The sequence below is a fragment of the Choloepus didactylus genome, chromosome 15 (genome assembly GCF_015220235.1).
Source record: "Choloepus didactylus isolate mChoDid1 chromosome 15, mChoDid1.pri, whole genome shotgun sequence".
In the NCBI taxonomy this organism is placed as follows: Eukaryota; Metazoa; Chordata; class Mammalia; order Pilosa; family Megalonychidae; genus Choloepus; species Choloepus didactylus.
This window is the reverse complement of record NC_051321.1, coordinates 58,389,807-58,404,991: the sequence shown is the minus strand read 5'-3', so window position 1 is coordinate 58,404,991 and position 15,185 is coordinate 58,389,807. Positions and strand designations below refer to the sequence as shown.

The 15,185-nt window shown below is 38.0% G+C and overlaps 1 protein-coding gene across 3 annotated transcripts in view; it reads left to right on the top strand.

Annotated features, from left to right (window-relative positions):
• Positions 1-373: 373 nt before the first annotated feature.
• Positions 374-15,185, top strand: part of TMEM26 (transmembrane protein 26) — a 46,334-nt gene continuing 31,522 nt past the window's right edge. Inside the window, exons 1-3 of one of the 3 annotated variants that reach the window (XM_037805089.1) lie at positions 374-439; positions 582-626; positions 843-1,177. In XM_037805089.1, the coding sequence (XP_037661017.1) occupies positions 987-1,177 (191 nt within the window). In that variant the 5' untranslated portion in view covers positions 374-439; positions 582-626; positions 843-986. Of the gene's footprint in view, positions 440-581; positions 627-817; positions 1,178-15,185 lie in introns of those variants that run through there. The other 2 variants (XM_037805090.1, XR_005212002.1) reach the window with 2 other exon arrangements.

Below are 15,185 nucleotides of genomic sequence, written 5' to 3'. Positions count from 1 at the left end.
CTCTGCCTCAGATGCTGGAAAGACCAGAGTTTAATTCATGGGTCATGGAAGCTCAGAGTGCAGGTCATTGCTCCGTGAATTTTCATGCTCTAATGTCACTCCTGGCTTTATTTTCTATCTCCTCCCTCAGTCATCCTATCTTACTACCCTAAATCCTTTTAGAAAAAAAAAAAACAGTGGTGGTGATGGAGAGGAGGAACTGGAATATGGCATAATAAAGGATATCTCTTTGCTTCAACAACACCGTGCCCAAAGGCTGCTGGTTTTCTGACTGACGTGGAGGAAGCTCTCAGAAAGCCCCGCGCGTCTGTCTGACTTACTCTAGTCTTGGGAAGTTTTAATTCTACAAACTGGGCAGGAACTACGTTTCCAAAAATGCTTAGACAGCAAATTCTTTGGCCCTCCTCCGCTCCAGCATCGACAGTCACCACGATAGCCTGTGAGTGTGAAAAGTGTGAGTGAATTAAAGCATTGGGGTGGGAAAGGAAGGAAGAGGTGCCACAGGTGCAGCCCCTCCCTTCTCCTTTCTGGCTATGCCCCACCTTGACCTTCAGTCCAGTTTCCTCTTCTCGTGCCCATAGGTGTGAGGACGTTCCTGTGGACCCTCGGAAACCCGGGTGGGGAGTGTGAGTAGAGGGCAGGGATGGAGACTGGCTCCCGGGATGGGAGGGTGGTGGGCGGTCCTGGAGAATAACGACGCCGAAGAGCCCCGGCGGCGCGGGCCCAGATTCCCTGGAAAGCCAAGCAGTCTAGAAAAGCTGGGCTTGCATTCTCCCCCATTCTCTCTGAAGAGTTCTCAGGAAGTTTGGGGGAGGGGCGAGCCGCGCTCTCTTGTTCTCCAGGCCCCAGACTGTAAGGAGGGACGCAGCAGCAGCAGCAGGAGATCTCGGCGGTGTCACGTTCGGGCCCAAGAACAGACTCCGGGTGCTCCCGGCTGGGTCCGCAGGGCGCCGACAAGGGGCTGCGGGCCAGGCGAGTGGGCCGGCATGGAGGGACTGGTCTTGCTCAACGCCCTGGCCACCCGCCTGCTGTTCGTGCTGCACTCACTGGTCGGGGTCTGGCGAGTGACTGAAGTGAAAAAGGAGCCCCGGTTCTGGCTGCTAGCGCTGCTCAACCTCCTGCTCTTCCTGGAGACTGCGCTCACCCTCAAGTTCAAGCGCGAGAGGGGCTATAAATGGTGAGCGCGTCCGGGGAAGGGAGGGCGCGCGGGGTCCTCGGGCACTGTCTCCCACGGCACTCACGGTCAGCCCAAGGGCCCGTCACCCAGCAGCCCGACGAGTCGTTAGTCGGGTTCGGACCCCTTTGTCCTCGTCCGGAGCCTCGACGGCGCGCGAGATGCTCGCGCGGCTGTTGGGCACCCAGGGGAACGTTGTTAAGTTTCAAGCTGTGCGCGCAGCTGTGCGTCGCCCAGTCTTAGGTTTGGCCACTTGCAAGGAAAGAGAGAAGGAAAGCTCTTGCCTGCTCTGTAGAAAGTGTTCCAAAATGGGAGAGTCGAGGAGAAGAGGGGCCGTGAACCCTGCTTTGTGAATTTCGGGTGTGTGGTTGTGCGCGGGTTGCTTTGTGTGCCTGCAGGTGTGGGAAAGCCTTTCGCTGGGCATCAGCGACCTTTGCAATAACTTGTACGCACTGGGCAGTCTCCTAGGGCAAGAAGCCCCTCGCAGCGCGACTGTGATTTCAGCCGCATCTCTGCCCTACAGCCCGCGGGGCCCTGAGCTCTCTGTTATGGCGCCAGCTTCAGGTGTCGGGTGCTGGTGGCTTTGGAGCTTGGCAGATGGCCAGTCCATCTTGCTAGAGACGGGCTGCGACGCTTGTGGTGAAACCAGCAAGTAGTGGTTCCGACTTAACGTGCAAGAACTACAGGCGCTGCAGGATGCTTTATTTCCTCTCTCAAAGATTTGAATGGCAATAGATAAATTGAGCAAAAGATTCTCCTGCTATTTAAAAAGGGTTTCACCTTCAGTACATTTTCACCCAAACTTCTTCAATTAGGCCGCTTCCTTTGTTAAGTTTTAAAAACAGTGAGGTTGTGTTTTTTGTATTTGTCACTACTTTTAAAAGTACACAATGCTATGAGAAAGAAAAGAACTGTATTAACCAGTTCAAGAATACATACACAGTGATATTCAAGTCATCACATTCAGAAAAAAAATCCCTCTCTACAGTTTTTACATATTAAACTAAAAATGTCTGTGTATTCCATGACAGGTCGAGGATGAGACTGTGTTTCTCTTAAGATGATGTGAATCCTACCTTTTCCATTCTTGAAAAATTCTAGAATTATTAATGAAAACTTATTCAAGTGCAATCCTAGTTTAATACAAAGAGGATTGGAATGTTATCTTCCCTCCTCCAAATGAATAGTTTATTAAGCACAAGATATTTGAGGTACTTTCCAGTGTGCCTTTTGGACATCTCAAAGAAAAATGATTTTAGCTTCCCAAATAAGCCTAAGGGTTAAAGAAACAGAAGGGGAGAAAAGTGTTTGTTTACCCAGCAGGTTGTATAAGATTGATTTAGTTTTTACTGAGTACACTAGGGTGGAAATATCTTTGGTAACAGAAGGATGAAGTCTCAGGCTGAAAATTTTACCATGTAAAGTAGTCCTGCAAACAACCATCAGGGTTCAGGGTTCAGGAGAGGGGCCAGCTCAGCAGGACCTGAAATAACCCCCTTCTCCCATCCCCAGGAGTAGACAGAAACCGTATCTCAAAATCCCACTCTAGTTGCATAGAAATACTACTACCAATGGAACTTTACCTTCATGTCTTGATCATCACTGGTAACTCATTCAGACTGACATGTAACTTACAACCAACCAAGAGAGGAAACGAGGGTTGGGGCAACTGGGTGGATGGTCAGACCTGAGACAGGTTTAGTAGGCGACTAAGGACATAGTGGTGTTTAGAGCGTTAACCTCAAAATTAGACAGATAATGGGATCATATCTGAGCTTTCCTATTACTCACTGTGGGATTTTGAACAATTTACTTGAACGTTCTGAGCCTCAAGTCTCCTCCTCTGTAAATATCTATTCCATAAGGTTGTTGGAAAATTAAATGAAATAATACATGTAGATAGTTAATAAATAAAAAAAAAAAGGAATGACCTTTTCTAGATCTCATTTTTCTTTTTTTTTTTCTTATTAAAAAATATTTGTGACACTGGACATATTTTATGTCTGTACTAGTCAAACAATCATACTTAAGGGACTGGCCAATAAACCATTGGTTCAGAGCTAAAAAGTAGAAGGAAGTTCTGATATATTGAACATTATAAAACCATTTCAAGAAAATCTTGCTGGCTTAAAGTGTAGACTAATATTTGAAAATGAGCAAAGGAAAAAGGGTGATAGATTTTGCTTATTATAAGTTCAGGAACAAATGAATTTTGGTCATTTGTGTAGTGGACAATACTAACACACTACTCTGACATAAATTTGAGGAAAAAAATCAAAGATGGACTGCTAAATAATATAGGAAATTATCCTTGAAACAATGTGGTAACAAAAAGGTTTGATTTGGGTAACATTTCATTACTATGTTGAAGTTTTCTGAATAAAGCAAGGCATAATTTTTTCTTGTTATTGAGTGCTAAGAAAAACCTTCCATCAGAAAACCTAAGCTGATGAAATAAAATAGAGAAAAGGTAAACATTTGATAAGGTAAACAGTATGGCAGTATGCATATCTCTATTTAGGAAAATGTGTATATATATGTGTGTGTATATATATATGTTTGTGTATATATAAAGAGAGAGAGCACAATAGAGATATGAATGTATAGATCTATATGTAGATTTATATAGATATATAGATATACCTTTTGACCCATTGGTCCTACATTTTGGAATCTACTCTACAGAACCCAAAGTACTCCCATGTAATGACATATGTACGAATATACTAATTTCCATGTTACTAGTGGGAAAACACCTGAAAGCAATTTGATTATCTATCAGTTAGATGGTTGAAAAATTGTGATATATCCATACTATGGAATATTGTGTTGATACTGAAAATAATGAGCTATATTTTAGCTACTGGCTTAGTGGGATGTACATGATATATTGTCAGAAAAATAAAGTTATTGAGGTATATAAATTACAGTCTCATTTAAAAAAAAATTGACATGAAAGAATTACCGTTTGCATCAATTGAACACACTATTTGTACAAGTCAAGAAGAAGAGGAAGAAGGAACCCTCCTATAATGAAAATAATTACATAGAATAATGCCTGAAAGGTGGGCTAGCCTATGTATACACATAAAGCAAAAATTGTAATTTATTTCTTCTACCTTCTGATCTATGAACCTCCTTTGACTACTCTGGGATAGTATGAAAATTTTGTTTTACTAAAATTTACAACTGGCCTCAAACAAATCAAATCTACAGAAATCATGGAACAGTAAGCAGAGCTATAGAAGAAAATATGAACTATATTTCTTGAAATGTGGTGAATATATTACACTTGTCCAAGAATTGTTTCTTCAGCCATCCTTTGGAAAGGAAAAATGGAACTAGGGATGCTGAGCTCAGCTGTCCAGGGAGAAGCAACATTACATCAACACTACTAACTTGCCAGTTGAAGTTTAATTTGTTGGAATCCTATAGGATAGAGTGAGCCAATGATACATACCTTGTTATGCTCAATAAATATACACTAGTGTAATTCACTCTCTTTTTTTTTCACCCACTATTTATTCCACTTCCATATTAACTTAAAATTCTTTAAGATGGAAATTAGTATAACTGCTTTATTTTTTCTTGGTTTTATTTTCTAGTGTCTGGGCAGCAATCCAATGGTTCTGTGAATTACCACTTAGGTAAAGTCAAATAAAACACAGTATTTCACTTGCTTTCCAGCCATTAGTGATAAAATATTCCTCAGAGGAAAGAAAAATTACCAAGTTTGTAACAAATTTGGAGCCTGTTCACTTGAAAGCAGGTGATATCTAAAAAGAAGTATAAACTAAGTTGACTTTACTAACAAAAATACCTAATTTTAAGTACTCTGCTTTCTTCAACAGATTTTCAAGAATACAAGGGAAATATTATTAATAGAAATACCTTACATATTTGGTTACCTTTCTTTGTTCTCTGTCTTTCCCTTTTCCTTTATTTGACCGGACAACTATTTGCTGAATTGCCTAATACATAAGCACGATTCTGTGCTAGACACTGTGTGACCAGGCAGAGTAAACAGAAAACAAACATAGTTGATATTTTAATACAAAAGGTAATATTTTGATAACCACTAATATTTATCCTTTACTATGTCTCAGCCTATCCCAAGTGTTTCATACAATTGATCCCATTTGATCCTGACAACAGCTATACTTATTTTCTGTTTCTGTTTTCTCCCATTTTTAGATGAGGAAACTGAGGCACAGAGCTGTTACATCATTTACCCAGGATGACTTAGTTGGTAATCGGGAGAGCAGGCATGTGAAGATGCCGGTCTCATGCTCTTACCCACTGCCCTCTAACAATTTAGAGGAGAAAGGACATGATGTGGTTTACTGTGTGGGAGGTGGTGGGGTTGGAGGGCGGGAACTTAGCAGCGTTTGAAGTGTAGCAGGAAAATGGGTAAGGTCTGTATTGGGAGAGAGGAACACAAAGGCTGTGTAGGTCAAGGACATCCTGAGTCAATGTGCAGGCAACCTTGAGCAGGTTTCTCTGGAGGAAGCGCTGACCCTTACCATTCTTCACTCAACAAAAATGTATAGAAATTCTACTATGTGCCAGGCATTGTTCTAGTGCCGAGAATACAGAAGTGAAGAAAACAGGTAAAACCCTGCCTTCAAAGAACTCACATTTTAATCAGGGTCCTCAGAAAATAGACAAAGACTTAAAAAATTAAAACGCAAGTAAAGTAATAAGTAATGATAAGCAAGTAATCAACAAATTAGTGATCAGAGTTATAAAGGTCTAAGTGGTATCTGTCGGGAGTATGGAGGAAGAAATTTTGACTGGATGGTCAGAGACGCCTTGCTAAGAGGTGACATTTGAGTTGAGGCCATAATGAAGAGAAGGAACCAGGCATGGGAAGAGTTTTAGAGGAAGAGGAGAAAAGCCAGAGTGGGGTTGGGGGGTTCCTTGGGACATATCTGACATATTCCCAGAAGACAGATACTGGTTTTCTTCTCCACTGTTCCCAGTCTTGTCTCCTCCCTGTGTTTCCTGCCTTGAGGTGAAAACTTATTCCTAAATTTTATAGCTTTGCCATATCTCGTTTTGAACACCATGTGTTAGAAATTGTCTGGGTAGCTCACAAGCAAAGACAGAGAAATTAAATTAGGAAACAAAAGGGATCCTGTCCTATTTTGATCATGAATTCCAACTAATTTTGCAAAAAAAAATTTCAACAAAATCTGCTTTGATTACTCAATTGAATTTGGAATGTTGTGTAACAGATATTAAAAACCTAGACTTGACAGATACATACTCCAGGAAGTCTGATCTTGATCAAGTTGTGTGTATTGTAGAATTTCTTTGTATGATGTAATTCTGTAGTATTTGATAATATGTATCTTCTTCCACCAAAAATGTTTATGAAAATGCCAGAGACAAAGTTGGGAAATTAGAGCACTCTTACCCTGTTGAACTTTTGGACCCCAGAGAGGATGAGATGGAGAGACTTGAAAGGAGACCCTATGACTTCCATATGGCCAAACAGGGCACTGGAAATTCTCCCAGAAGATAAACTATTTTTTCTCCCTGTTCACACATGCTATCCAGATTTCCTGAAATCTCTCAGATTTTTTAGTTATTCCAGTAACACTTTTCACTGTGCATTGGACTTACCAGCCCTGCCTGCAGTGTATATCTAGAGTTTAATAATTATTACTTTAGTGTGTGTTTGTGTGTATGTGTTTTGTATCATGAACTTTGAGGTCAATGCAAAACCGGTGAATTAAATTTGCATCTTTTTTTGAAACTCACATTGAATGTTACCAGCAAATGATTGTTTTTAGTGATCCAAATCACGGTTTGGGAAGAGGTGTCTTATCTTACCTAAATACCATGCTTCACTCCCAAGTAAAAATCACATTTTCTTCCTTCATTTCACAGTGGACTTAGGACCAAAGTAATAATTATTTCTGTATTTAGAGTGGAATCCCCAGGAAATAGAACCATGGAATGGTGTCCATACTTTATGTATGGGTATGTTCAAATGAGAGATTTAGAACTGAAAATTAAGGTAACTAATATTTTGCAGCTTCTTGTACTTGACTAGAAGAAAAACATATGCAAATTAGTGTGGGCAGTTCTCATGAGTCGGTATAAATGTATCCCTAATTTTGAATTTCATGCATTTCTCCTTTCTCATGGAAGTGACATTATTATGCCTATGGCATCAGGATAAATCTGAATAGTTTAATGTTTTTTTTCCAGTAATAGAAAATTCACACTTACTTCAAGGTTTATTCTCCTAGTGTGTATGACCCTAACTACTCTGGAAGTTTCTCTGAAGTACTGGTGTCAGGAAAGTTAGGCCTCAGGAGCATAAATAATTTTGTTAAAGAAAACCAGTGTTTCTTTTTATTTTTTTTTAATAAAATGCATTTAAAATGTAGGTAACAAAAGAATGCTTTCCTTGAAAATGACATTGAAGTAATATTGAGGTCATACAGATTGTCAATATAAAATGCCAGGATAGGCATGGATTTTGTCTTTTCACCAAATGTAAACCTACACATTGTTTAAGGGGGGGCGGTGGTGGTGGTATGTTTTATTTTCTTTTTATCTGATTGATGTCAAATAGGTAATGTATAATTTAGTTTATATTGTACACTTATTAGAATAAAATTTAGGAATCCTCACAGAAAAAATGAAGTCCTATCTAACAGTGCTGATGCTGGCCCTGATTGAATCGTTTTTTGTTTTTTTGTTTTTGTTTGTTTGTTTGTTTTTTGTTTTCTTATTCCCCTGACTGGGCTTCCAGTCCCATAACTGTTTTAAATCACCTGGATTAGCCCCTAATAAATGGGCTGTGCCAGTCCCTCATAGTCTGTTAATAATAGTGATGAGGATGATAATGAAATGAAGGTGATGGTGATGATTATGTAGTTGGTAAAAGTTACCAAGTTTTGAGAACTGACAAGGCTGGAAACCTGCTTTACATGCATTTTCTCATACAAGTCTCACACTCACCCAACAAATGTTAAGAATCATAGTGACTATTGTAGTTCCCAAATTTATCACATTGCTACACAGCAAAGCGAAATCACATATCCAAGGTCACAACTGCCAATAATAAATCACTATGATTAATTTTTAATGCAATTTTATTGAGATATAGTCATGTCCCATACAGTCATCCAAAGTGTACAGTCAGTTGTTCACAGTATCATCACATAGTTGTGCATTAGTCACCACAATCAATTTTTTGAACATTTTCATTTGCTCTCCCTCATTTAAAAACATTCTTATGTTTGTACATTTAATCACCATCATTGACCACTCTAGGTTTCGCTATGTTATAAAATCCCAGTCTTTATCTTCTGTCTTTCCTTCTGGTGTCATACATGCCCCTAGCCTTCCTTTTTCAACCAAACTCACACTCATCTTTGTTCAGAGTACTTACAATATTGTGCTACCATCACACAGTATTGTGCTATTCATTTCTGGATCTATTCAATCAATCCTGTTGAACCTTCTGTACTCCTTCAGCATCAGATGCCCAGTCACTAACCTCTTTCTGTCTCCTGATAACCTGTGTTCTGAACCCTCAAATTTCGCTCATCATTGGAAGTCCGTATCAGTGAGACCATATGGTATCCATCCTTTTGTTTCTGGCTACTTTCACTCAATGTAATGTCTACTGTCTACCATTTAGTTTTTACCATTTTGGATTTTATATCTATCTTACTTTATTTTTATTTTTTCCTATGCTCTCTCTTTTTACCCTTAGTGATAGTCTTCATTTCTATACTCTTCTCCAAACCTCTCTTTCCTGTCATTTCCTATCTGCCTGTAGCGCTCCCTTTAGTATTTCTTGTAGAGCAGGAATCTTGTTCACAAACTCTCTGTGTTTGTTTGTCTGAAAATATTTTAAACTCTCCCTCATTTTTGAAGGACAGTTTTGCCAGATATAGAATTCTTGGTTGGCAGTTTTTCTCTTTCAGCATCTTAAATATATTATACCATTGCCTTCTTGCCCCCATGGTTTCTACTGAGAAATCCACACATAGTCTTATTGAGCTTCCTTTGTATGTGATAGATTGCTTTTCTCCTGCTGCTTTCAGAATTCTCTCTTTGTCTTTGACATTTGATAATCTGATTATTAAGTGTCTTGGAGTCAGTCTACTTGGATCTATTCTGTTTGGGGTATGCTGTGCTTCTTGTATCTGTAATTTTATGTCTTTCATAAGAGATGGGAAATTTTCCGTGGTTACTTCCTCCATTGTTCATTCTGCCCCTTTTCCCTTCTCTTCTCCTTCTGGGACACCCATGGCACATATAGTCTTGTGCTTCATGTTGTCATCCAGTTCCCTGAGACCTTGCTCATATTTTTCCATTGTTTTCCTTATCTGTTCTTTTGTGTGTAGGATTTCAGCTGTTCTGTCCTCCAGTTCTCTCCTGTTGTATGTCACCATTGTGTTTTTCATTTCTTCTATTGTGCTTTTCATTCCCTAAGTTCTGCCAATTGTTTTTTCAAACTTTTGAGTTCTTCCTTTTGTTTGCCTAGTGACTTCTGTATAACTTTCATCTTTTTGCTATATCTTCCCTCAACTCATTGATTTGATTTTTGAATTGATTTAGGAGATTTCTTCGATTAATAATTAGTTGTTTCAATTCCTGTATCTCAGTTGAAGTGTAAGTTTGTTCCTTTGACTGGGCCATATCTTGAAAATCTTTTGTGGTCTATGCATCTGGTTTCCTTGATTACCCCAATCAGATTTTCCCAGACCAGACAGGCCCAGGTCTCAAGGGGAGGCTGTATTCAGTATCAGGTTTCCGGTTCTATGGTGCCATCTCAGCCATTCCACTCGTTCCTGATTGGTGTATGATGTTATCCGGTCACGGATGTCCCCCTGTCAGTAGTTCCAGACTATTTTATAGTTGTTCCTGGCTATTTTCTAGTTGCTCTAGGGGACTAACTAAATTCCATATCTCCCTCTGCTATCATCTTGCCCCACCTCCTCCACAATAGCCACTATGATTCTTAACATTTGTTGAGCACTCATATTTATTGAGTAATGCATTTGCATTATGTCTCACCTCTTTCAATTCTCACAATAGCCCTGGAGGGTGGGACTATTATTGCTCCTATTTGCAGATGAGAAAGCTAAGGTTTAGCAGTTTAAAGAAGGACTCCCAATCCCAGAATTGTGAGTGGCATGTGAAACCTTGGTATTTCCTGTGTTGAGTTCCCCCCATTACTTCATCAACCTATTTGTTGTGTTATACACTCAATAACCAAATCAGGTTTTGCCAGTGGAGAGTACAGTTACATAATTTTCAGGGTCAAAGATTTCTTCTACTGGAAAAAGGGTCTTTTTTTCCCCAAAATTGGGTTCATAAATCCCAGGAGACATGCTAATGGTACACTGGAGTGATTTTGCTTATAACATAATGTTGAAGAGTTCATACTACATACAAACATGGCTCAGACATACTTGTACAAGCAGGCATCCTTGTAAAACCAAAATAGGATGTAAAAAGGAAACAAAATGAGGGAAAATTCTAGTTTGTCTTTATTTTTGGTTCTAAAATGAAGAACCAGCTTCTTTTATAGAACAGAAATAAATACCACCATCTTTTTGTAGAATGAAATAAATTAAAGCATTACATAAATAACATTAATAATTCATTTTATCCTCTCAGAAAGCTTTACTGTAGTCAACATGACTTAAGTTCTTATTCATTTAACAAGCATGTATTGTATAGTTATATGAGAACAGAGCAAAACAACACCCTGAGAACCAAATAATTTTCCACAAATTAAGTCAAAGATTGCAGAAAAGCTACATGAAAAGATACAATCAGTAAGGTGGGCTTTTTAGACAAGGAAATTTTCTGATGTAAGCAGTTTCTGTACTGATTTTGAAGCAGTTGGTGGTTATAAAAAATGAGTGGAAATAAGAGAGATAGACTCTTCAGGTTGATGAAACATCATGATGGCAGGTACTTACAATTTCAGTTTGGACCAATATCTTTAGGAAGAGACCATGATTTTCTTTGCTTCAGAAATATTTTACAAGAAAAATAGTAGGTAGATCCTAAAATTGAGGTATATGTTGTCCCTATAATTAATCATACTGAAGAGTACTGGCTGAAGCTTGAATGTAAGCAACTGCAATTTTAATAAAGCTTGTGCTTGCTTTAGACATACTCCTGGAAAATTATAGATTAAGTGAGGGAAATAGTTTACTAATTTTGCCATCAGCTTATATCATAATTTGGAAATATGAGCCTTATTTTAAAAAAAGAAATACAATTGGGAAAAACAATGAAAATTATAATTAGGAACCCTAATGTACACCTTAAGAAGTACTCTCCTCTTTACAAAACCTAAATGTGGACATTGAAGGGTTTTGTGATGTACAGAGAACCAGTCCATTGCAATAGGTATTCCCAATCCATCTGAAATTCCTCTCTGTCTTTTCTGTCCTTATTTGTCTGCTCTCCCATAAGATCGCTGACAGAATAAACCTGTCATCTGATCTGAACACATTTGGAAACATACACACTCGATATTCAATTTTCCATTTCTTTGGGAATTCTCATGGGTCATTTAATTGTCACTTCCAACCTTCTCCTTTGCCTCCCAGGCATGGTGGTAAGGGACAAGTTAGTTAAGAAGACAAATGGGCTGTGGCTGAGAGTCAGATGAGTGATTTCCCAGGCATTTAGGGGCCGTGTTCTTGCAAGAGGATTGGCTGCATTTTGATGGGTTGCAGAAGGGTAGATGAAATATTGACATTATTTCCCCATGTACTGATAGAAAGTCCTTGTGGAGCAGCCTAGATCAGAACAGTTTATGTTAAGGCCCAGTTAGAGAAACCAGTCTATTGTGAGGAAGACAGACAATCCTTAAATTGTTGACAGAGTTGAGGGGCTTGTGGAAGAGTATCTTGACCTAGTTTCTTGATTTCCATGAAAATAAGTTCATTATTACAAAGTGCTCCAGAAATTTTACTGAGGACACTCAAAGGTGTTTTATCATGAGATTTTGAATTTTGTGTCTGGTATCTAACTCTACTCTGCCTGTGTAGAGTAGAAAATACTGACAAATGAAATACAAATGGATTCACATCAAAATAATTTTTGAACATTATTTTTGCTTCACTAAACAGTTTCAGATTATGGGTATGATTACAAAACTAGAATTCTAATTGTTGAATAAGTATATACATGCAGAGAGAAAAGACTGGGTAGCTAACCAAGACAGTGGTGACATTATGGTTGTGTTTTTCTTCTATTTGCTTATTTTTGTTGTTATGTTTCCAAAATCAATGACTATTATTTTTTCAATAAGAAAACAATAACTGTCATTGTGAGAAAGAGGAAAATGGCATCCTAATTCTAGATTAATGGTGAGTTGAAGTAAACAAAATTAATTGCAGGGCTAAATTGCTATATGTCATAACATCTTCATTTTGTGAAAAACTTTATAATTTGTTGAAATGATAACTTTGCAAGGCAAATAATATTTTTTGGATAAAATGTACTGATAAAAATGAGTATAGCTCTTAAAGAGCTCAAAGCAGTGTCTAACATACAGGAAGACCTATATACACGTTTGATTAATACACAAATAAATACATAAACACATAAAGAAAGAAATCCTTCGAGTTGGTGCCCCTGTTTGTGTACTTTTAGGAAAATTAGTAGGTTGGCTAAAGGTAGTGGAATTACAAAACAACATCAACAACAACAAACATAGTATCTTTGGATAGAAAAGGCATCTTTAGGAAGGTTTTAATAAAAAAAAATAGCAGAGCAAAGTAATTTGGCATTAAAGTATTAATGTTGAGCAACTTCTGTATTCTTATAGTGGTAATTGGGATTGAAATAAATCTTAGTATCTAAGGGCAGATAGCATATTGATAACAGGGTATTATCAATTCTGTACAAATTTCCCATTTGGACATGTCTTATTCATTTAATCATAAATTCATAAATTTATCAGTTTTGTTAGTCTATGAATAGTGTATCAGTTTTTATAACCAAGTTTCCAAAAATCTGATTTGAGTTATTTCTGAGTCTGCCAGTCCCCTCTGTAGTATCAGTCATACAAGGTACTTGAAACATACTCCTGATGCCATAAAGACCATAGTAAAATTATTATTTGGTAGCTTTTATAAAAAGGTATACAATTTGATCAGTTACATAGAAAAAGATGGGATGAGGCTGTCTTTTAATTTAAGAATTCATACTGTCCTTGGCTCCAAAAAGGACTTGCACTGACTGTTAATGAAGAATCAAGAAATACTGCAAACCTTGAAAATAATAAGTAATGGGTAATGGCTAAGATGTCACACTGAAATTAAAATTTCATAGTAGTAGAAAAATATTTGATGCATACAGGAACAGAATAATTAGTTTCCTTTAGTAAAACTTCAGATAAAATCAATTTATGTTAGTATTTCAAGAAGAAATTTCTTGTCAAACCAACAACAGAGAGTCAAGAAAGCAGAAACTATAAATCAGCTAGGGTTGATTACATTTAGTGAATGTAATCACTAAACATTCTGGGGGAGTCCACTGTGTGCAGGTGCTGTGGAAGGAGCTGAGGGTATAGTGATGAGCAGACAATGTTCTTGTGCTTGTGTTACTTAGAATTGTGGGGAGACAACAATTAAACAGCAGTAGCAATGGCAGCATACACACACACACACACACACACATATGTACATATACATAGATATGTGTGTTATTATAGATTTTTAAAATCTATGAAGTAAAAATAAAAGGGCCGTGGGACAGTACAACAGAAGGAGCTAATTAGCCTGGAGGGAGAGGAAAGATTTTATGGAGAGTCCTATAGAAAAGTAGGGGAGAGAGGTATTTATTTCTAAAGAGAGATAATACATATGCAAAGGCCTGAGTTAGGAAAGCACTTAGCTTTATCCCAGAACTGAAGGAAGGATACTGTTATAGAAGCACAGTGAGGAAGAATGGCAAGCGATAGAACCCAAGAGGTAGGCAGGGCCTTGATTATGAAGGTCTTACAGGCCCTGTTGGCAAATGGCCCAAGCAAACTGTGACTGTAAGACAGCAATTACCTTGACGTCAAATATGAAGTTAGGCAACAATACAAACAACTCCCTTTGATTCCAGAAGGCTTAAATAGGTTTAGTTCCATCTTTCCTTTATTCTAAATTGGGTCCCCTGGGTCCTCTTAAATGCATTTAAGCACTTGTTTAATAAACATTAATTGAAGACCTAGAAAGATACTGTAATGCTACTGGGGAGAGGAGAAGATGAAGTAAGAGTTAAAATGGAAGGGATATAAAGATATATAAGACCCAGGACCTGCCTTCAAGGAATTTATGTTAGGAAAGCTAAATCTTGTATACACATAACCATAAAACAGTAGAGAATGTGTTGGGTCACAAGAGAAATATACACTAAGACTAATTCCTACTGTACCCTTGAAATACAGGTATGATGTTGATCAGTAAAGATGTAAGAAAGGATGTTCCAAAATGGGCAGTTATAATTTGTGGAGACATTTGCTCTAAAGTTATTTCAGTACCTCTCTTCTCAGACTTAGCCAAGCCAAAGAGCAGAGAGTACTTTGCTGCTAACAGTGGGTAGTAAAACCATGATTAGTAAAATGAAGCATGTGCTATATATGGCTGATATTTATTCTTCATATCCAAAAGAAAATATATTTATTCGTTTTAATGCCTCCCCAGGCAATGGAGACATTTTCTCCACAAGCTTTAAAAATTTTTAGTTACGCAACTGTCTCAGCCTGTTACTGTAAGCACAGAAGGAGAAAAGGAAATAATTGATTCTGATTCGCTATTTATCATCTTATGATATTATGTCCTTCATTAGTAACTACCTAGAAGTTTCCTGAAATTCCAGTAAAATCTTTTAGCAGTAGCTAAGAGAGTGGGAATTTGGGGAGAAAGACAATGAACTGAGTTGAATATGATTAATTCTAGGGCCCTCTATATGATTCCTTCTCCCTACTCCCGTTCTTACTTGTGTAAAATAAGTCTAAGGA